The 24,342-nt window shown below is 38.7% G+C and overlaps 1 protein-coding gene across 1 annotated transcript in view; it reads left to right on the forward strand.

Annotated features, from left to right (window-relative positions):
* The window catches only part of ADAMTSL1 (ADAMTS like 1), a 696,807-nt gene that overhangs the window by 478,559 nt on the left and 193,906 nt on the right, over window positions 1-24,342 (forward strand). Inside the window, exons 13-14 of the mRNA XM_036260364.1 lie at window positions 748-895; window positions 3,323-3,407. Coding sequence (XP_036116257.1) covers window positions 748-895; window positions 3,323-3,407 — 233 coding nt within the window. The remainder of the gene's footprint in view (window positions 1-747; window positions 896-3,322; window positions 3,408-24,342) is intronic.

Here is a 24,342-nt window from a genome sequence, read left to right on the forward strand (position 1 = left end):
CTGCGGCAGCAGCTTAAATGTAAAATGCTTTTGATTCGGGGTTTCCTGGCTGCCAATGCCAAGAGGTCTGAAATAGGAAAGGAGATAGAATGATGAGATAAACCATTGTGCCCTTAGCCATGGAGATGGCAAAAGACTTTTCACTTTAGCGTTGTGGCTGCAGATCCGAGCTGTGACCTTTCTCTTTATCTGGACTGGCTCCCGGGCATATAGAATCATTGAGGTGCTGTCTACATCTGGCCATTGAATCCGTTTCTTTAAACACTTGTTTTCCATGTCAATATAATCAATTGGATCAACCATGCTGCAATATAAATTAGCTAAGATGTCAGTTGAAAAACTTTTTATGTCCATGTGGGAACTAGCATTTTCCATATTTAAGACCGAATGATCATTAGCAAAGTGACTAAATAATATTAAAATGCAGTGTTGGTCATCAAAAGTGAGCACACACTCAGTTTCCTTTCTCCTCCTTTTTGCTGTGTGGTGTGGGCCTTTGCACATAGTAGGTGCTGAGGAATGCCGATTGAGTAATCCAAAACTGAGAAATCAAAAGTGAGTTAAGTTTCAGCCAGCTACACCCTAAACAGCCAAACAGAATAAAGACCCCATGATGAGTAAGAAGTGGTATACATTCATCAGGAGTCTTTATATATACAAGTAGCCCTTTTAAAAGTCTCAGGTGGGAAATGCAGAGTCAACAAAGCTTTGCCTGTGAGTCTCCTCTCTCTTGCGTTCTCCTTCTAGTGCACGGTGACATGTGGCCAGGGCCTCAGGTATCGTGTGGTTCTCTGCATCAACCATCGAGGAATGCACACAGGAGGCTGTAGCTCCAAAACCAAGCCCCACATAAAAGAGGAATGCATCATCCCCACCCCCTGCTATAAACCCAAAGGTAACTCGGCAGGTGCTCTGTTATCAGGTTTTTATTATGTGTACTCGGGTGCTGTTTTAAACTCCTTAGACAATTGTTAAGTATCCCACATGTTAGTAACTGTTCTTTGTAACTTAGATTCTACTAAATGGACTTAACGTTTTAAAAATCGTTCAAATAGTTTTGCTTGCAAATTGTTATAGAGCACTGCATATCTGTATAATGCTCTCCTGAGTCATAAAGTTGTTTGAAGACTGTCACTGAGAAATATCAGATATATTTGCATGAAAGGAGATATTGTAGAAATATGTGTGATTTACTGTCCACATTTCTTGCTATTAAAAGCAATGCAGTGAATCCAAAGTGTCTACTTTGCTAAGCAGGAAAGTCTCATGCCTCAAACAGATGAAACAGAAAGCTGTTGCTTTTTCTATTAAAAATTAAAAATTATTATGAGACTGGATTCCAGAAGTATAATTTGAGTGAAACATTGAAATAAATTAGAATTTAATAGATACTGCAAGTAATTTTTAAAAGAATAGACTTTGGAAAATTTCTAATTAGTAGCAAGATTTATTACAGGTATGCTGGGTCTCTCAGATCAGCATGAATACGAATCTGATTTCTCTGCTGATACTGGGAAAGTCTACATCAATGAAATAGAAAATCCCAAAGTCACAAACCATTCAGAAGTAAAGAACTTTTTATTACAAGCATCCTTCTATTTTTCATATTAAATATAATTCCCATTTTCTTCTTAATTTATTTTCCTAAGTCATTAAATTCCTCTTAAAAATCAGCCACAATATAACTTTTTATTATACTATAGTTTACCCTTGGTGGGAATAAATAGCATTGTGAAATCTAAATTAATGACATAAAAGAAATCCAAAAAAACAGAAGCATACCAGAAACCCTAATTAATTTTAATTTATTACATCTCTCTTTAAGCCTCAGTTTCCTCATCTGTAAAATGGTAATAATAACAGTAACTCCCTCAGAGATCATGGGAAGAGTAAATTAGATATAATACAAATAGAGTGCTTAGCCCACTGCCTAGCATGTAGTAAGTTTTCTACAAATGTTATCTTGACTATCATTAGCATCCTCAAATAAGGGAGGAAGTGGCCACTGGTACCTTTGACAGGATTCAGTTCAAACAAGAAGCCACGTATTACAAGCCTACTTACTAGCAGTGCCAAGCCTAATGCTTGGTTGTTGAAAGACAGAGATGGCGTCAGGGAGTCAGTCAGCGGGCAGAGGTAGACTAGTTGTACAATGATGTATGTAGGTACCGTATTGCTGAGTCTAAAATCTTAGCTCATCTTCTGGGCTTTGGTGGTTTTCTGTTTCTCTCTCACGTTGTTTTCTGACTAGAAACAATTGCTGCACGTAGAGGACAAGAATGATACCTCTAACTTAAAACAGTCGATTATTCATTAGCTCTGTCTTTACCAAGCCACTTCAGAGAAAGAAAAGCAGCTTGTGGTTAACTATCCAAACTAAAATCTGGATTTTCACAACTAAGTAGTGAGTCTGGCTCTACTTAAACATCATTAAAATGCCGTATAATTCTATGGTGTATGCATATATAGACATTTCTTTCATCTTTGCAATTATATGTTATAAAATGGTGATAGAGCTTCACTGGCTTCTACTATAAAGCAAATATGCCTATAAATGACCCTAATAAAATATGTCAGAATGGAAATCTTGGCAGTTACTTCTGTAGGAGCAGTTTTAATCTCCCTCTTTCTTTTTCTCCTCCACAATTGTTTTCCAGGAAGTAGTTAGGAAGCTTGTTCTGAATATTTTGGCCAAAGCTACATAAATAGGTGAAACAAGTCCGGTGATGGGTTATTGACCTTCAGCAGCTCATATTCCAGTTGTCAGTGAGCCTTGGGGTGGTATTTTGGGTGAATCTGATATCTAAAACAGTGCTTTGTAAATATCAGAGTGACAGTTTTGTTTGTTTTCCACAATATGGCATAGATCACACTCAGCCGAAGGGCAAAAGAAAAAGAAGTTAGAATTTATGGAAATGTCACAGTATAATTTATTGTACTTTGTGTTTGTTTTAAAAGGTAAATATTGCTCTATCTTTTCAACAGGAAATAGTGAAAAGATACTTAGATGGCACATTGAGCTAGTGCTCCTAGAGTTATGACTTTCATAATAAAAAGGCTGTTTTTCACTCTTCAACATAATAAAGGGAAAACATATACACAGAGACCAGTATTATTAAATATGTTAAAATCTCATTCTTTTTTTCTTGATGTAATTATCATCAGAGGCAGCAATTTACCCAAAAACTTATTATTTACAGTTACCAACATAGCTTGTAGGTAGTGCAAAGTCAAGAACTAGGGGTGTGGTGGGGGGAACAAATGTTTCTGAAATCTAAATTGGTTCTAACTTCTCTTTTATGTGCATGCATTTAATTCTCAGAGAAACTTCCGGTAGAGGCCAGGACGCCGTGGTACAAACAAGCTCAAGAGCTAGAAGAAGGAGCTGCTGTGTCAGAAGAGCCCTCGTAAGTTTAAAAACCACACCTTGTTCTGCTGTTGAGGCTGATTGGTTTAAAGAAAGCGATGCCTCACTGGTTGTGGCTTTCACAGGTTCTAAACTAAGTGCAATCCTCTTTCCAGGCATGGAACTAGGCTTTGGGGCTGTCAGATCAGAGATTGATCAGTTTCAAAATGCTTCTTAAAACACGACTGCTCTCTAAATACTTTTCCATTTTGAAGTAAGAAAATGAACGTGGAGTACCTGTAGTCTCCAAAATCTGACTTCTTTTCTAAGAGGCCGAAGGAGAGAAGGCCCATCTGCATCCGATGATGATGTAGATTTGATGTGGAATCTGGGCAGCTTTTCACACCATTTGTCTCTTGCCTTCACTGGATAGCCACTCACAAAAGCAAAAGGGTGAGGAAATGTATCTGAGGGCAAAGAAGTTATTAGCTTTCCTTTGCCCTTGCCCGCTGGTGTTGGTATGAAATGGATACCATGTCTTTGCCTCACTTGATCATGGTCTCATTCCTGCTCAGCTTTATCAAGGCCACGAAATCGGTCAGACCAGTAGGCACAGATTTTCCAGATGTTTCATAAGAAGGAACAAGGTAGAAACAAACATAGATTAATTGACTGATCAAGAATTGTATATTGATTCTAGTAGAAAACACTGATAAGCATCTCTGCTGTATCATTTTTAAAAATAAGGAAAAGCATTTCATTGATGAAATTTTATTTGTAAGCCAAACGATTTCTCAGAGTTTCTAAATTAATTTACTTAAGTACTTGGCTGTGTGCCCTAGGCATTGATGCATACAACATGTTGCGCCCCCCCCCCCCTTCAGCGCTCATAGTATAGCTGGTAGGTTATGAAATGGTTTCCAAATTCAACCCATAGTTAACATTTTACTAGAGACATAAATTAACATTATCATCTATATATTCAAAAGCAGTTGAGAATTTTCTCTGATTCATCCTATTTGAATCTAAATCTTATATGGTTTGCCAGAACACAAACTGTGTCCCTGAGTCACACCCTAACCAGCAAGAGATTGAAAGAGAAATCCAAAATACAGATTGGTACGGTGACCAAACTCATTTGTAAAGAAGTGGTATTCAGTCACTTGTCTTCCCAGAAAAAATATTCCTACATTAGGTAACAGATTTCATACTTAAAAGGACAATAAGCAAAACATAGATTAGTTCTGTATTATGAAGTTACTATAGCACCTTTTTCTGTTTCTATGGGAAAAGCCTTTAAGAAAAAATAGCTAACCATCACAGAGCTTTGGAGGAAAGGCAGTGGTCAAAGATTGTAGTGCCGTGTTTACGTGAACCCGTGAAGGCTGAAAACTTTGTCTTTCTTTCCTGCCAGTACCTGGCTTGACAGGCCTCCTGCTGCCGGAGCGGGTGTGAGCAGTTCACTGTAGACGGGCATTAAGTCTTTACTCCACTGAAGTCCTAGCTAAGACACAGAAAGATGCCCTGTAATTGGAGCCAGTTACTCCATGCAGATATTCTTGCGTTAAGTATGTTTAAAACCAGATATGTATTATTTTACCTGAGTAAACCCTGCTCTCCCTAGATTTGGTAATTTTGTTGAAAGCATAACCCTATATATAACATTGCATTATAACCAACATTAAATAGTACAACAAAGTTAAAATTAAATCAAAATATCTTGCATCAATAATTAAACATCTTTCTCATTATTATATCCCTCTCAAATGAGAGCTGTAAGTGGAACTTAATGCTTCTGCAGAAGCATTAGCTAGACCAGGCTCAACCATATTTTGTAATGAGTATTTTCCACTAAAAGTCTCTTTAAGGTGCATTATGTTTAACTTTAATCTTAATAAAATTCCTAAAGTAGTTAAACACATACTTTTAGCCACTGGAACCATAGCCATATATTAGATTATTAAATTTTACTCTCGGTGTAATGGAATTGCCATCTTGGCATGATTAATCTGAACTGAAGTAGAGTGTAATTGGAGTGCTGGGCCAGGTAGAAGAAATGTATACTGTTATGCTCAGAACAATTACTTTTATACCAAAATAAAATAAATGACAGCTTTAGGATAATGTAGTGAAAGGTATATGGTTTCCACATTTTAATACACTTTACATGTTTTGTGCACTGAACCCTCGGAAAAGTCCTACGTGTCACGTTATATTTTTTTTATTGATTTTGAATTGAAAAAACATAATTTTGCATGGTCTTAATTCTTTCTTTTTTTAAAACCACATAGACTAGTTTCTAAATGTATGTAGCAACCTATAATTACTCTCCGTAGTATAATGAAAAAATGATATACTGTCAGCAAGTCTTTCCTTCTCCCACCGAAGAGACTCACGTTGCTTAAATTAAACAGTAATGTTTAGAAGCTGTGGCTGTCACTTCTGCTACAGAGAAGCAGCAACGGGGCCCAGAACTATTCTCTCTCACTTGGCTGTAGCTGACATGGGGAGTTCTATAGTAAGACAGCAAATATTATTTCTTTCCCCTTCCGTAAAATAAAACAGTATCACTAGGCCTGTCTTGTTAAATAATGCAGGGAAATCAGTAGGTGAAAGTCTTTAGCATATGGAGATACTATTATTGAATATCAGATATTTTAGGTAACCCCCAAATTTCAAAAAAAAAAAAAAAAGTTTGGTTAGCCCTCTGGCCAAAAATATGTTGGAAAGCAACCACTGTAAGATATGACCTGCCAAGAAATAACTAAAACTTTCTAGAAGAGAAGTTTGTACGAGGAATGTTGTTTCATTAAACTAAACACTATACAGAAGCTACAAATATAGGTGTCAGAATGGCTGAAGTAAGCATTGAGATTGGGTCACGTTATGGTAAAGTATCTAATATATTGAGATCTGTGTTATAAAGCTGCAGCTTCATTCAGAAATTCTTTTAGACATTAATTGCTTTTTCCTCAGCAACAAACTGGTTTATTTATGACGTACTTGATTTATATGGTACCAAGGTGAGACTATAGTGATGAATACATTTTCTTGATTAAAAAAAATGATCTCCTAACACACTTGTGGGAGTCATATCCTCTAAACTGCTTTTTCACTGGTGGCCAGGGTTTATCGTGACTCAGGCACGTGTTTTTATCAGGTTTGCCTGACCACCATCAGCAAGAATGTTTAAGCAAGGTAGTTTTGTCTCTCTCCACTGAACAGGACAGTGTGAACAAGATCCACCCCCAAACCAAGCCTAAGCTATGTGGGGCTTTAGCCAATAAAGCTGATCAAGCACAGACGATCTCATAAATAAATAAAGTGAAGTAGCTTCCAACGATGTCAGCTGCAGAATCCATAGAAATCCCTGCTACTCAATTCACATAGAAAGACTTACGGTTAGAGAGAGATTTCCAAAACTAATCAGATTCTGGAAGAGTTGCATTTTTCTAAAGGAAGGAGCATGCCATTCTAGCACCAAAAAGAGGGAGATGGAAAATGACTAATGGAATTCCCTTCTGTTATTATTTGGATTCTGTCTTTCTGAATATGCCTCCAGCTGATGAGATTATTGTCAGGTTTAGGACGTGTCATGTAGACACCAGATGGAGCCCAGCTGATCTCTTCCACTGACAGATATGTGGGAGTTGCTCTCTAGGTATCTTTTTAAACCGTCAAATTTGTACTTTTACTTGGTGAGGATCAGAACTACAATGTGGTAGAAGAATTCTATTTATTAATCAGAGAGAAGCTAAAGAAATCATCGGCGTGAGTTCCAAGCTCCCTCTTTTTACCTTACTTTCCGTCTTTGTTGAGATGTAAGCGTCAATATCATGCCGACCTCAAGCCAAGTGAACCTTATGAACACTCTGACAGCTTCACTTCTTGAGCAAAAGGGATACGGTGGTGACCTCTAGGACATGAAAAGACACAGCTTGTCAACTATTGCTGTACAGGACGTTAATGAACTGGCCTTTTTAAAAACCCTGATCTAGCTAGGAAAGAGATTATTCATTTCCTTCACTCCTCAGGCCACTAAAAGGGCGCCCAGTGCCCTAGACGGTATAATCTGTCCAGGGAGGCAGGCGCAAGGAGAAGGTATGGCCTGGGTGCTCCAGATTCTCTGCCTTTGTCTTTCCAGGCTTTCTGCTCTCCCAGTGAGGTGGCCCCAGGGAGAGGAAGGGAGGGCTGGCGAAGGGGGCGCCTAGGGTAGCAGGGTTCCTCCCAGGTTTATTTCAGTTGCTGGGACTTCTGCCTGGATGGCTCAGAACAAGCAGCAGGTGATTCCTTTGGGCACCACACAATCAGCACAGCCATTTCAACCAGCCATCCCGCCAGCAAGCCCTGGCACACAGGTGGACAGCCTTAAGGGCGCCATCCTCTCAAAGGTAGGATTGACTGGTCCTTGTGCCTTGGTCTTGCACATAATCAATTAAGAAATCTTGAGTTGTCACTTTTCAGTTAACAGCTTTACTATAGGGTTAGGAAACATTTCGTGCTGCAGCACAATGCTCAGGCCTTAAACTTATTGCCATAAATAAGCTCGATGGGAGCCCTTTCAAAAAGGAAGAAGAAGGAAAGCAAGCGGGCAGAAGGCAGGAGGAGTATCTGGATGCCAGATGGCATCAGCTCAGTGATGGGGCTGATGCAGTAAGAAGCAAAGGGAAATTCCTGTCATGCATCTGTGTGCGAACAGAACCCACAAAGAATTAGGTACAGAAAGAAAAGCCGGTGAGAGTCACCATGGTGATCCTATAGTCATTAACTGCTTTGTTTACCTTGTTGGAAATAGCATTTAGATGTATAATATTTAAGCATATGTTTACATTAGTTCATATTTATATCCAGTAAGTTGTCTGAGAATGTGGATGGCTTAACTCAGTGCTTGAGAATGTGAATTCATATTTTAAGAAAAAAAAAATGGCAAAAAATGTTAATTATGTGGCATGTGTTTTCCCCTCAAAGAATATTTAGGGAATCCAACCTCAGTAACTGATCCAGATAGTTTTGTTGTTTATATCCTCAATATAAGGTGCCTGAATGACATTCTCTTTGGGTATCTCAGGCCACAGAAAATAAAAGGAATATTGTGTATATAAGTAAAAGAGGTATATTTCTTTAGAATCAAGAGTCAGCTCACCTAAGATCGAGGAATTTAAACACTATTTTCAGATCATTAAATCAAAATAAAGGAGAGTCAAGCAGACAGGATTGAGCATTAGAATTGCAATATAAGAGGGAGGGCATTTTATTTTGAGGACGGACATGTGGCAAAGCTGAAGCCTCACCCTAGCCAGACAGAACCAGTCCTTACACCTGCAACAGTAGTGACCTCTCCCCAGATTGAACAGACGAGCTTGTTGCTTTAAGAACTGTCACTGATGCTTAGGTCTGCAGAGTGTGATCGTGTTACTGATTTAAAAAAGAATGGTGGAGAATGTTTATTGAATTTCCAAATGATCTTCGTTAACCTATGTCCTTCTGAGCTAAAACATCAGAATAGTTAAGCTAGACCACGGTCATTCCCACACATGAGAAATAAATGAGAGAAGAATGTAATGTACATGAAAAAGTTTGGAGGGGGGATGTTTATGTGAACTGATGTTTGGCAGATTGTGATTGAATTTACTTGACTCTGACTTTGACACCTAAACTGGCACTTGAGGAAAGATTATTGGATCTTTTTACATAGCAAATGACCAGATAGTTGGTATCAGTATATGTATCTCAGTGATTCCTACCTATATGTTGATCACAGATCCTTTCCTAAAATTTGAATTTTTTTTTCCGATACAGGACGCTGCCAGCTCTGTGAGTTGGTGTGGGATGAGTCTGTGTGTTTGTGTGCTCAGACATGGATGCAGCCTTACCGGGATCAAAGCAAAAGCAGTTTAATTATTGATAATACTTTTATGCAGAGAAGCAGTGAGCATAGTGGTGAAAGTGTGGGTTCCACCACCCAAAGTCATTCCTGCCGTCTTCACTCAATGCAGTATACAGATGATGTGTCGTAGGGTTATATACTTGAAACCTACATAATTTATTAACCAAATCACCTCAATAAATGTAATAAAAAATGTCAAAAAGACCATATGTAATATATCTAAACCATTTAGATATAAAATAATTCTCTTCATAAATTATTGTATGAATAAATTAGTAATTTGCTTGAAAGAAAAAGTGTGGGCTCCAATGACAGACTGATTGGGTGTTAATCCTGGATCCCCCACCAACCACAGGGACCCTGTAGGCTGCAATTTCCTCATTTATGAAATGAGTATAGTAATAGTACCTTCATAATAGACTTATTGTGAAAATTAATTTAATATATGTAAATTATCTGGTATGCAGGAAGCTCTCTATCTGTGTTAACCATGCTTATGATAGGACTTTTTCAGCATCATTCATCTTCCTAGAGAACTTTTAAGGGAGTAAAAATGTATAATAATCACCATTTACAAATGACTAAATTGAAGCATTGTTGTATCTGCCGCACATATGTCATATCTAACGGCATGTGAGAGAGAGGTATAATTTAACCCAAAATTCAGCTAGTGGTTCCCCAGTTAACACCACCACCCTGCCTCTCTTCTCTACTTCTCAGGCTCTTGAAGACTCACTTTAAGCATCCCACTTTGAATTTAGTCCCCAGTTTACTCTCAGGGGGGAAAGGGAATCTTTAGGGAACTGCAAACATTAATAAGGAAAGTTTAGAAAATGATTGAGTGGAAAAGCATCCTCTCAACTCTGAGTTAATGCAGTTGTTCCCCACAGATTGCTCCCAGCATGCACCAAGACAGAAAAATCAATCACAGATTCAAGAGAACAGACAGAGCCATTTTTATGTAGTCATTAGAAGAGCCACTAATGCAAACCAAGAAGTTCTAAATTTGACACCTCTTCTCCTGTCTCCACTGAGTCCTCATTCTGTAGCTGCTTTCAGAAAGCTAAATCTGAACTACTGCTCAGCTGAGCCCTCATGACTGACAAAGACAAATTCATGAGATCCTTGTGTGCCAAAATAAAGTATGGACCCTGTCACTACCAATATATGTTATGTCCATTAAGGTCATTTTTAATTAACTGAATTTTCATTGCAAAGTTTTGCCAAACTTGTTGAATTAAGGGAAAGAAACCTTTACAAAATTTAAACATAGACTAATTTCACTCCATGAGAAGAAGAAATGATTCATGAAAAGTATTCTGAGTTTATAATATTTTAGATTTTTATCATAGTCAGGGAAAATAATATGTCTTTAAAAATTACATTATGATCCTGGCCGGTTTGGCTCAGCAGTTAGAACATCGACCTGCGGTCCAGAGAGACCCAGGTTCGGTTCCCGCTAAGGGCGCGTACCTCGGTTGCAGTTTGTCCCCGGCCCTGGTTGGGTCCTGCGGGTGGCAGCCACTCGATGTGTCGCTTTCACATCGATGTTTCTCTCCCTCTCCCTCTCTCTCCCTCTCCCTCTCCCTCTCTCTCCCTCTCTCCCTCTCTCCCACTCTGTCTGAACAAAAAATGTAAAAAAGTGTTCTCAGGTGAAGATTAAAAAAAAAAAAATTACATTATGGGTTCAGAAGATGGCGGGGCAGTAAGTGGAAGTTACGTTCACCTCCTCCCAGGACCAACTGAAATAAAGAGCAATCAACCTGAATAACCAACTGAAGGCTGGCTAAAGAGAAGTCTTATAAGCAAGGATTTACAGAAGAAGGCACATCAAGACTGGTAAAAACGGCGGAGACACAGAAAGGGCTGCCCCCACTCCCACAGCAGCTGCGTAGAATCCTGGGGGATAGCGCAACTGCAAAGGCTCCCCCTGAGGACCGACGGCTCTCAACCCCACACTGGGCTCCACGGCCCAGATTATCAGAGCTGGAGAGAGGAGTCAACATAACATCTGGCTGTGAAAATCATCAGGGATTCTATCTGCCAGGGAGAGGCAGGAGTCTGCTAGAGACACAAGTGCCGTCTTGAAAGACTGCCACACAAAATTTCCTAAGCAACCACCCACCCTGGGCTCTGGCAGAGGGAGGGCAGAGTGGACTAGAGTCACGTGAGGAGAGACTGGGGTCTGTGGCTCTTGGGAGAGAGCTGAAGGGACAGCCACTAGTATCCCTGAGCTGAGTCCCTCTCCCATAGCACAGATGCCATCTTTTTCGTATGGAGCATTGCCCTCCTTAGGTCATCAGCCTGGGGGAATGCAATAGTCCCACCCAGCAAAATCCCTGTCACCCAACCCTGGGAGTTCATGGCCTGCTGAGGAGTCAGCTGCCTGGACCCAGGGTGTCAGTGACTGAGTTGTATGGCTCTGGGGCAGGGGCCATTATTACCCCCACCTTCCTGTGACCCTGACTGGATCCTTCTCCTTACAGGAGATCCTCTAGCCCCACCCTCCAGACTCCTGGCAGCCCCACCCAGCCAACTTGGGCCCTCCAGGAGGTCCAGGTAGAATCCAGGACAGACTGAGTTGTGTGGCTCTAGGACAGGGCCATTTTTTCCTCACATTCCCAACTGGTACAGAGCACTCCCTTCACACTGCCCAATTTTGGTCTGTTTGGGCCTGATAAAATCTGCTGGCCTCACCCTGACAATTTTCTGAGACTCTACCCCACCCCAAGGGTCTCCCAGTGGGGGAGCAGCTAGATTTGGTATATCCTGGGATTTTTGCTGAGTGTCATCAGACCCAGCACAGGCAGTTCATTTGAACTTGTATCAGTCTGGTGAACACCATTCACCTCTACCTGGTGATTCACTGAGACCTCGCATGCAACTCATACCACCAGATGCTCTTTCATTGACTGAGCCTAACAGGTAGCCAGCAGGCAAAGGCAGATCTCCAGATGCCTTGGGCCTTTTGCTGACCTACCCCCAACTCTGTGCTGGTAGAATCCAGCCTTGGTGCTCGGCTTGGTCCTTTCCATGCACACCCAGGCTTAGCAGAGGCAGCCATAACCTGTGGATGACTTTGTAGCTCCGAACAGGTTGCCCAGGGTCAATCCCAAGCAGCATCTGACATAGATCTGCACCAGGGTCCTTCCCAAAAGGCCCCAGAACCAACACACCCAGTGGCAAGCTTCAGACAAAACTAGAGCAGGATCTAATTACCTTCACAAGCTACACATTCAAAGGGAAATCTCAGCAGGTGCCAGACCCTGCTCAAGCAAATTTTTATTTATGTGGTCAGCACCTTGACAACAGTTTATATGCTGTGGTCATGGTTAATCCTCACAGTCAGCCAGCCTGAGGGTCAACTCCACAGACAAATGGGCCAACAGCAATCAAGACTCAATTATAACAACACAACCATGTGTGACAACGTGGATGGACCTTAAGAATATTAAGAAACAGAAAAAGTTAATTATCATATAATTTCACTAAGATAGGATATAAAGCTGAAAGCAACAAATAAAAAAAAAAGAAAAACAAACTAATGAAAAATAGACACAGGCAACAGCATGGTGGTTACCAGAGGGAAAGGGGGATGGAGGGGTAGAAAAGGGTAAAAGGGTCAAATATATGGTGACAAACGATTATTTGACTTGGGGTGGTGGGCACACAATCTAATATATAGATAATGTATCAAAAATGTACACTTGAAACCTATATAATTTTATTAACCAATGTCAACAAATAAATTTAATTTTTAAAAATTAAGACTCAATTACAACAGGAGGGCTTATATAATGCAAACAACAGACATTCCTGCAGCAAGCACCCAGATCAGGTCACCAAAGAGGCTGCATGACGGGTTCCACAGAACACCTGTTACAGAAGTCCACTCTGACACTGGGAGATAGCAGATCTATCTCATACACAGAAACAAACATAAAGAGGCAGCCAAAATGGGGAGACAAAAAAAAAAAAAAAACATGCCACAAATAAATGAACAGAAGAAATCTCAAAAAAAGCTAAATAAAATGGAGGCAAACAATCAACCACATACAGATTTCAAAACAATGATTATAAGGAATCTCAAGGAACTTAGTGAAAACTTCAACAGCATAAAATGACATAGAAACCATAAAAAAGAACCAGTCAGAAATAAAGAATACAATATATGAAATGAATACACTAGAAGGAATAAACAGTAGGCTAGATGAAGCAGAGGGTCAAAGGAAACATGGTAATAGAAAACACTCAATCAGACCAGCAAAAAGAAAAAACAATTTAAAAAATGAGGATAGTTTAAGGGAACTTTGGGACATCATGAAGCATAACAACATCCCTATCATAGATGTACCAGAAGAAGAGAGAAAGAAAGGCATCAGGAACTTATTTAAGGAAATAATAACTAAAACCTTTTCTAACCTGGTGAAGGAAAAGGACACATAAGTCTAAGAAGCACAGAAATTCCCAAATAAGATGAATCCAAAGAGGCCCAAACCAAAATACATAATTAAAATGTCAAAGGTTAAAGAAAAAGAGAGAATCTTAAAAGCAGCAAGAGAAAGAGAGTTATCTACAAGTGAGCTCCCATAAGACTGTCAACTGATTTCTCAATAGAAACATTTTAGTCCAGCCCTGTGTGGCTCAGTGAATTGAGTGCCATCCCATGGGCTGAGAAGTCCTGGATTGATTCCCGGTCAGGGCACATGCTAGGACTGTGGGCTCAATCCCAAGAAGGGGGCATACAGGAGGCAGCTGATCGATGTTTTTATCTCTCTCTCTCCTTTCCTCTCTCTCTCAAAAAATCAATAAAAACATTCTTTTAAAAAAGAAAAGAAACATTTCAGGCCAGAACAGATAGGCACAAAATATACAAAGTGATGAAAAGCAAGGACCTACAACCAAGACTAGTCTACCCAGCAAGGCCATCATTTAAAATTGAAGGAGAAATAAAGAGCTTCTCAGACAAGAAAAATCTAAAGGAGTTCATTACCACCATGCCAGTATTACAAGAAATGTTAAAGGGTCTTATGAAAAAGAAAGAAGGAAAAAAAGGAATATAGTTATAGAAAATAAAATTGCAATAAATATGTACCTATCAAAAAGTCACTTTATTTTTATATATGTTTTTATCCTCACCCAAGGACATTTTTGCATTTATCTTCAGATAGAGTGGGAGGGAGAGAGGGAGGAAGAGAGAGAGAGAGAAACATCAATGTGAGAGAGACACATCGAGTGGTTGCCACCCACATGACCCCAAATGGCCGGGGACAAACTGCAACCAAGGTACATGACCTTAGCGGGAACCAAACCTGGGACTCTCTGGTCCACAGGCCGATGCTCTAACCTCTGAGCCAAACTGGCCAGGGGTCAATAATCACTTAAATGCAAATTGCTTAAATACTTCAATCAGAAGACATAGGTTAGCTGAATGGACAAGAAAACAAGGCCCATATATAAGCTGTCTACAACAGACCCATCTCAGAATGAAAAATACACAAAGACTAAAAGTAAAGGAATGAAAGAAGATATCTTATGCAAATAGAAATTAAAAAATGTGGGGTAGCAATACTTATATCAGCTAAAATAGACTCTAAAATAAAGGTTATAGTAAGAGACAAAGAAAGACATTTACATAATGATAAAGGGATCAATCCAACAAGAGAATATAATCCTTGTAAACATTAATGCACCTAGTATAGGAGCACTTAAATATACAAAACAAATCTGGATGGACATAAAGGGAGAAAGGGATAGTAATACAGTCATAGTAGGAGATATTAACACCCCATTGATATCAGTTAAGATCTTCCAGACAGAAAATCAACAAGGAAACAACAGCCTTAAATAATACACTAAATCAGATTGATTCAATTGATATCTTCAGAGAATTTTACCTTGAAGCAGCAGAATATATATTCATGTGCACATGGAACATTTTTTAGGCTAGACCACATGTTAAAACATAAAACAAGTCTCAATAAATTTAAGAAGATTGAAATGATATCAAACATCTTTGACCATAATGGTTTGAAATTAGAAATTAATCATGAGAAAGAAAAAAAAAATGAACAACACACAAACACAAGAAGGCTAAATAACATGTTACCAAATACTGAATGGATTAACAATAAGATCAAGGAAGAATTCAAGAAAAACTTGAAACAAATAAAATGAGAACACAACAACCCAAAAATCTATGAGGCACAGTGAAAGCAGTCCTAAGAGGGAAATTCATAGCATTACAGACTTACCTCCAGAAACAAGAAAATTCTCAAATAAACAATCCAATCTTTCACTAAAAGGAACTAGAAAAAGAACAAAAAACAAAGCCCAAAGTGAGTAGAAGAAAGAAAATAATAAGTACTGGAGCAGAAATAAACACAATAGAGTCTAAAAAAATTAAAAAATCAGTGAAGCCAAGAGCAGGTTCTCAGAAAAAATTAACGATTGACAAACCTTTAACCAGGCCCATTAAAAACAAAGAGAGAGAGCCCTGGCCAGTTTGGCTTAGTGATTAGAGCATCGACCCGAGGACCAAAGGGTGGTGGGTTCAATTTCTAGTCAAGGGCATGTACCTGGGTTGCAGGTTCAATCCTCAGCTCCAGTCGGTGTCCTGTGGGAGGCAACCAATCAATGTGTCTTTCTCACATCAATGTTTCTCTCTCTCTCTCTCTCTCTCTCTCTCTCTCTCTCTCTCTCTCTCTCCCCTTCCCTCCCTCCCTCCCTCCCTCCCTTCTATATTTAAAAATCAATGGAAAAATAACCTTGGGTGAGGATTAACAACAGAGAGAGAACCCAAATAAATAATATCAGAAATGAAAGAGGAGAAGTAACACCCGACACCAAAGAAACACAAAGAATTGTAAAATATTATGATCAGTTATATGCTAGCAAATTGGGCTAATTTGGATGCCATTCTGGAAGAAATGGATAAATTCTGAGAAATATTTAATCTCTCAAAACTCAATCAAAAAGAAACAGAAAATCTGAACTGATCACTTGCAACTAATCAGATTGAAGCAGTAATAAAAATAAAAAATAAAAAACTCCCCAAAACTAAAGTTTCAGACCAGATGACTGCATGGGTGAATTTTATCAAACATTCAAAAAAGAACATCTATCCTTCTCAAAAATTCAAGAGGAGGGAACACTCTCAAGCTTATTTTATGAGGCCAGCATTATCCAATTCCAAAACAAGAGAAAGAAAATTATAAACCAATATCCCTAATGAACATAGATGCAAAAATCCTTGACAAAATACTAGCAAACCAAATCTCACAATACATTGAAAAGGTCATACACCCTGACCAAGTGGGGTTTTTTTTCTGGAATGAAAGGTTGGTCAATCAATTAACATGATACACTGCATAAAAAAACTGATGGATAAAAATCATGTGATCATATCAGTAGAAAGAGAAAAACTATTTGACAAAATCCAGCACCTATTTATGATAAAAACTCTCTGCAAACTGGGAGTCAAGGGAACATGTCTCAATATAATAAAGGTTATATATGACAACCCACAGCTAATATCATACTCAATGAGAAAAACACAAAGTATTTTCCTTAAGATCAGAAATAAGACAAGGATGTTCACTTTCACCACTCTTATTTAACATAGTACTGGAAGTCCTAGCCTCAACAATCACACAAGAAGAAAAAATAAAAGGCATCCAAATTAGAAAGGAACAAGTAAAACAGTCATTATTTGAAGATGGTATGATACTGTATATAAAGAACCCTAAAGATTCCACCAAAACACTGTTAGAACTAATAGATGAATTCAGTAAAGTAGTAAGATACAAAATAAATATCCAGAATTTGTTTGCATTTTCATATACCAATGAAGAACTATCAGAAAGGAAAACTAAAAAAAAAAAAAAATCCCACTTACAATTGCATAAAAAAAGAAAAAAAAAAAAAAAAAAAAAAAAAACCTTAGGAATAAATTTAACCAAGGAGATAAAAAAGCTGTACTCAGAAAATTATGACACTGAAGAAATAAATTGAAGAAGGTACAAATAAATGGAAGCATATACCATGCTCATGGATAGTAAGAATTAACATTGTTAAAATGTCCTTACTACTCAAAGCAATCTGTAAATTCAATACAATTTCTATCAAAATACCATTAAATAATCTAAAAATGTATAAAAGACTACAAAAAAAAAAAAAAACACTGAATAACCACAGCAATCTTGAGAAAGAACGACATAGTTGGAGGAATCACACTGCCTGGTATCAAACTATATTACAAGATCATAGTAATCAAAACAGTATGGTACTGGCATAAAAATAAACATATAGATCAATAAAACAGAAAAGGGAGCCCAAAAATAAACCCACACCTATTTGGTCAATTAATATTTGACACGGAAGGAAGAACATGCAATGGGTTAAAGACAGTACGTTCAATAAATGGTGTTGGGAAAATTAGACAGATACATGCAAAAATAATGAAACTAGACCACTTCTTCAGCATATATAAGAATAAAGTCAGAATAAATTAAAGACTTAAATGTAAGACTCAATACCATAAAAATACTATAAGAAAATACAGGCAGTGAAATCTTGTAGCAATTTGTTTTTTCTGCTATATCTCCTTGAGCAAGGGAACCAAAAGGAGAAATGAACACATAAGACTACATCAAACTAAAATGGTTTTACACAGCAAAGAAAACCATCAACATAATGAAGACAACTCACTTGAATGGTAGAACATATTTGCCAATGATATATCTGATAAGGGGTTAATATCTAAGATTTGTAAAGAACTTATAAAACTCAACACCAAAAAAACAACAATGCAAATAAAAAATGGGCAAAGGACCTGAATAGACACTCTTCAAAGAGGACATACAGATGATCAATAGACATATGAAAAGATGCTCAGCATCACTAATCATCAGAGAGATGTAAGTTAAAACCACAATGAGATATCACCTCACACCTGTCAGATGACTATCATTAATAAATCAACAAACAAGTGTTGATGAGGATGTGGAGAAAAGGGAACCTTCCTGCACTGTTGGTGAGAATGCTAATAGGTACAGGCACTATGAGAGACACAATGAGAGTATGGAGTGTCCTCTAAAAATTAAAAAATCGAAAGAGGAAATGCAGCCCTGTGCTCACTGCAGCATTATTTACAATAGCCAAGCTATAGAAGCAACACAAGTGCCATCAATAGACGAGTGGATAAAAAAATAGTGGTATATATATACAATGGAATATTAGTTGGCCATAAAAAAAAAAGAAAGGAAAATTTGCTTTTGCTGGTTTGACTCAGCAGTTGGAACATTGGCCCACAGACTTAAGAGTTTCAGGTTTGATTCCAGTCAGGATTACGTACCTTGGTTGCTGCTCAATTCCCCAGCCCCGGTCAGGGTTGTGTAGGGGGCAACCAATCAATGTGTCTCTCTCACATCGATGTGTGTGTCTCTCTCTCCCTCCCTCCCTTCCTCCCTTCCACTCTATCGGAAGGTCAGTGGAAAAGTATCCTTGGTTGGGGATTTTTTTTAAAAAAAAGAAAGAAATATTGCAATTTGTGACAGCATGAATGGATTTAGAGGGTATTATGCTAAATAAAAAGTAAGTCAGTGAGAGAAACACAAATACCATATGATTTCATTCATATGTGGAATCTAAAGAACAACATAAATAAATCAGGCTCGGCTGGTGTGGCTCTGTATTTGAGCGTTGACCCATGCACCAAGAGGTCACCAGTTCGATTCCCAGTCAGGGCACATGCCCAGGTTGTGGGCCGGATCCCCAGTGAGGGCCATGCAGGAGGCGGCCAATCGATGTTCTCTCTCTCCTATGTTTCTCTCTCTCTCTCTAAAATCAATAAAGAAAGAAATAAAAATAAACAAACCAGAAGCAGACTCATAGATACAGAGACTGATGGTTACCAGAGGAAAGGGGGTTTGGGGGATCAGTGAATAAGGTGAAAAAATGAAGAAGTACAGATTGGTAGTTCCAAAATAGTTATAGGCATATAAAGTACAGTATAGAAATATAGCCAGTACTATTGTAATACATAATAACTATGTATGGTGCCAGGTGGGTACTGGAAATGTCAGGGGGAACACTTGGTAAAGTATATGATTGTCTAACCACTATGCTGTACACCTGAAGCTAATACAAAATAATACTGACTGTAAACTATAATTGAAAAGAATTTTAAAAATTAAAAAAAAAAAAACTACATTCTAGTATTAAGCTGAAAGCTACAACTATACTAATAGTATCATAAGCTATAATGGCATTTTAGTCCCTGGACTATGGCTTTTTAAATACTAACCTCAAGAAAAATCAAACTTATAAATTATGTTTTGTTCATACAAGTGTCATAGTCTCATTTTTCATTTGTGAAGAGAGTAACTTGGCTCCTTTTGATCTGCTACCTACCGTTAATGATCTATCTTCACTTTTCCCCCAAACTCTGCATTTTGAGTTTTAGAGAGGAGACAGAAGAGCAGCGCTCCCTGGGTGTCTTAACCTGGACACAACTCCAGTGCTCCAGAGCCTTCGCTGTTGGGCTGCTGGGAGGATAGAGCGATATTAGAACCTAGACTCGAGCCACGTATAAATTACTGAAGGAAGCCTGTGGCTCGAAGTTGTCCAAAATATTTTTTCTTTTATAAAATATCATTTTAATGTTAAATTGAAGTGTGATAGACACAGAATTTAAACTTGCCCCAAGCTACATGATAACCCATACCCCATCAAGATGAAATGAGGCCAGCACATCCTGCCTGAATACATCTATAAGAAATATAAAACCAAATTACGCCCTCTACAGCTCCTAAATTTTGGCACCAAAAGAAACTCCTACAACAGGAAAAAGTTCTTGGGTTTGTTGTTGTTGTTGTTGTTTTATGTCAGTGCCTGGAACTGAGAGGCATGATTTAATTACTTTGAGTTTTGAGGTCATTGCCTCCTTAGTTAGCATGTTTTCAGTCTTTAAGCCCAAGAAGAAGTCCAATACCAGTCACTCATAACATTGACTTTTCCCCTCCTATTTATTCATTTGAAAAAAAGTATTTATTGCTCAGTTGGTTGGGTGATCCTCCCCTATACCAATAGGTTGTAGGTTTGATTCTCAGTCAGAGCACATACCTAAGTTGCAGATTCAATCCCCAACTGAGGCATGTTCAAGAGGCAAGTGATCAATGTTTCCACTCTCTTACATCAGTGTTTCTCTCTCTCTCTCTCTCTTTCTCTCTCTCTCTCTCTCTCTCTCTCTCTCTCTCTCTCTCCCCCCCCCCCATTCCTTTCTCTGGAAAAAAAAAATCAATAAACATGTCCTCGGATGAGGATATTTTTTAAAGTATTTATTGAGTATTATGTGAAGTTCTGCCTTCATAGAGGTTTGGTCTAATGAGGGAGACAGTTCTTACATAAAGATTCACACTCGATTCTCAAAAACTGATTACAGCCCTGAGAAAATTGAGAGGCACCATAAGAGAGCCTAACAGGGGCCCCAGTAGGTCTGAGGGTCGGGGAAGTCTTTTTCGAGGAGGGACATGTCAACTAAGACCTGAAGGACAAGTGAGAATTATTCCAAGCTGAGGGAAGAGAGGAGAAGGACCTACACATGACAAAATCTTGAGTCAGGAAAGTATGACACACATTTAAGGAACTGAAGGAAGACTAAAGTCTCTGGAGGTTAGTGACTGGAGTGAGAATAGTAGATGTTAGATGGAGAATGGCATAATGTAACCTTGGTAAGGAGTTTGGCTTTTTTCTGGCTATAGGGGGAAACAATTAAAAGCTTTACATTTTAAGCTCTCCCTGGTTACAGTGTGAAAAATGGATTGGCAAGGGCTAACAGAGAAAGAAAACAGACTGGTACCTGTCTTGGTAGTCTAGTAGAGAGAGATGAACTTCAAGGATCGTGGCTCACATCAGCCTGAGAGCCAGGATGGGCTCTGGAAACCTGAGTGTGAATCTCGACTCTGCCAGCATTACCTTTGAAATCTCAGTGTCTCAATTTTATCATCTAAAAATTGAGGTTGAAAATAGCACTGTTAAAATAGAATTTTCAAAACATATAATCATGAACCCTATAAATATAAAATAAGCACACATCAAAATTTTTATTTAACTCATGAATTATTGAAGGAACCAGTAAGATGTTGAAACTAGTTTAAAGGAGAATCGAATTTATAAAAGTTTATATTTTCTACCAGACAGAATCATTCCCACTGACATAAACAGAAAATAATTTTCATCACTGTTGACAAGAAACATCTGTATCATCACCATCCCTTGAAACTTCTTTCTCTGTGGAGTTTCAGAGCAGACTAGCCCAAGACAAAGACACTTCATGGAATTAAACAAGGCCTGAAGGTTGACCAGGCAATGCCAGCCTTTCATTGCGAAGGATGATCAGCCATCTCTTTCAACCATTTCACAATGTTTCTGACAGTACCCACTCCTAGCAATGGTATAATGAGTTAATAGATAGAAAGCGCTTGAAACATATCAGTAAACATTAGCTGTTAATGTTGTTTTTCAATGATGAGGTGGTAATAGAGATGGAGAAAAGCAAATGAATTTCTGATACATTTTTGAGGGATAATTGATAGAATTTGGGAATCATTTAGAAGTGAGCAGTCAGGGAAAATGAGGGGTCAAGAATATTTCCTAATGTTTTACTTGAGCAATTGGATGGACAGTAGAATCATGTGCTGTGATGGACTATAATACTGAGGAGGAAAATCGAGAGTTCAGTTTTGGACATTGTAAGCTGAAGATACATTTGAAATATCGAAGTAAAAATGTCAAGCAGGAGAGAGAAAAATGTGCAGTAGTCAAGAGCATAAGTCTTACTAGTATGTGACTGACTTATGCTTCACTTTCCTCATTTATATATGAAATGGAGATAAAAATAGTTCTCATAAGGTTGTTGTTAAGACTTAACAACTTCTATTTATTAAGCACTTAAAATAGCGCCTGGCACATAAGAAAAATTATATGTTTTTGATAAATAGATTAATTATATTAAATTAGTGTTTACTCTTCTCAAAGAGTAAAATAGCTCCCTAGCCCAATCTTAACCAACAACAACAAAAAAAGTTTGGGTATAAAGCTCAGATAAATGGTCTAGACTAGAGATTAAACACATATGTCTTTCAATATCCATGGGGCGTTGGTTCTAGGACACCCCACAGATACCAAAAACTGTGGATGCTAAGTTTCTTACATAAAATGCCATAGTATTTACATATAAGCTACACACATCCTCCTGTATCTTGGAAAGAATCTCTAGATTACTTAAAATACCTAATACAATGGAAATGTTATATAAATAGTTGTTATACTGTATTATTTAGGGAATAACGACAAAAAAAAAAGTCTGTACATGTTTAGTACAGGCATAACCGTTGCAGGCCTAACTACATAGTACATGTCAGCAAAACAACTTTTTTTTTTTTTTTCAAATATTTTCTGTCCACAATTGGTTGAATCTGTGGGTGCAGAGCCTATGGATACCGAAGGTTGACTATACTTAGAGGTTACCCTGCTCTGGCAGGGTGGCTCACTTGGTTGGAGAATCATCCCCATGCACCATAAGGTGGCAGGTTCAATTCCCAGTCAGGGCTCATACCTAGGTTGTGGGTGCAATCCCAGTCAGGGAATATACAGGAGGCAACTAACAACTGTTTTCTCTCACATGAATGTTTCCCTCCCTCCCTCCCTCCCTCCCTCCCTCCCTCCCTCCCTCCCTCCCTCCCTCCCTCTTTTCCTTGTTCTCCAAAATCAATAAACATATCTTTTGGTGGCCCTGGCTGGTTTTGTTGGCTCAGTAGTTAGAATGTTGGCCCGTGCCTGGGTTGCAGGTTTGATTCGTGGCCCTGGTCGGGGTCATTTGGGAGGCAGTCAGTTGATGTGTCTCTCTCAATGTCTGTCTGTCTGTCTGTCTGTCTCCCCCCAGCCCCCTTCCATTCTATCTAAAAACCAGTGGAGCCTGGCCAGTGTGACTCAGTGGTTTAGCATCAACCAGGCACCAAGAAGTCGCCAGTTCAATTCCTGGTCAGGACACATGCCCAGGTTGTGGGCCAAATCCCCAGGGGGAGCATGCAGGAGGCAGCCAATGTTCTCTCTCATTGATGTCTCTATTTCTCTCTCCGTCTCCCTTCCTCTCTCTCTCTCAAATCAATAAAGAAAAAAACTAAAAATAAATAAATAAAATAAAAACCAATGGGAAAGTATCCTTGGGTGAAGACTTTTTTTAAAAAGTTACCCTCACATTGGTAGTATTTGAAACCAAGAATCATTGATGAATACATCAAAAGACAGCACCAAACTGAGCCCTGAGTTTGAGGGGGGAAGGAGGATTTAGAAAGGGAGACTGATAAGACAGTGACCTGAAAAGAAAATCAGGAGAATGTGGTGTCATCTAAATCAAGAGGGGAAAGTAGTTCAAGGAGAAAGGTAAGGTCAGTCGTGTTGGGTACCACTGGGAACACGGTAGGTGAGGACTGGGTTTGTTGGGAATAGCAGACAATGTGGGGCCACTACTGTTAGAAATCGATTATTAGCTGTTGTTCTGTAGCCTTTTCTCTTTTTAAAAATAACAATTTTTGATGATCAGTGAGGTGCCTCCTTTAGTAAGTCTCTTTCTAATATTTTATCTGGAGCCATGTCAGAGAAAGCAAGGTCAGAACTGCAAGTTGAGTAGAACAAAGACTCAAATTTGGGGTCCTAGCCCTTAAAAGAGCCATAACCTGACTCATTGGAACTTTGAGAAAACCCTGATTCCCTGCAGCATTTCCTAATGGTATAAAGTCTCTGGAAGGAAACTGTGGTCTTCAATGCCTTTCTTCCGTCACTTCCAGCACTGAGCATTTCTGCAGGAAAGCCACTGAGACATTCTTGCAGAGGTGAACTGCCCCTCAAAGAACACAAAAGGGCATTATTATCATGAGAAAATAAAGTCCACTACTGGAAAATGTCACTTAAATATAGCTCTTCCAATGCTGCCTAGTATGTTTTGGAATTAGGTCCTTCTTTCTTTTTTGTTAATCCTCACCCAAAGATTATTTTCCATTGATTTTTAGATAGAGTGGAAGGGAGAGAAGGAGAGAGAGAGAAAGAG

Source organism: Molossus molossus, unplaced genomic scaffold (assembly GCF_014108415.1).
Source record: "Molossus molossus isolate mMolMol1 unplaced genomic scaffold, mMolMol1.p scaffold_m16_p_14, whole genome shotgun sequence".
Taxonomy (NCBI): Eukaryota; Metazoa; Chordata; class Mammalia; order Chiroptera; family Molossidae; genus Molossus; species Molossus molossus.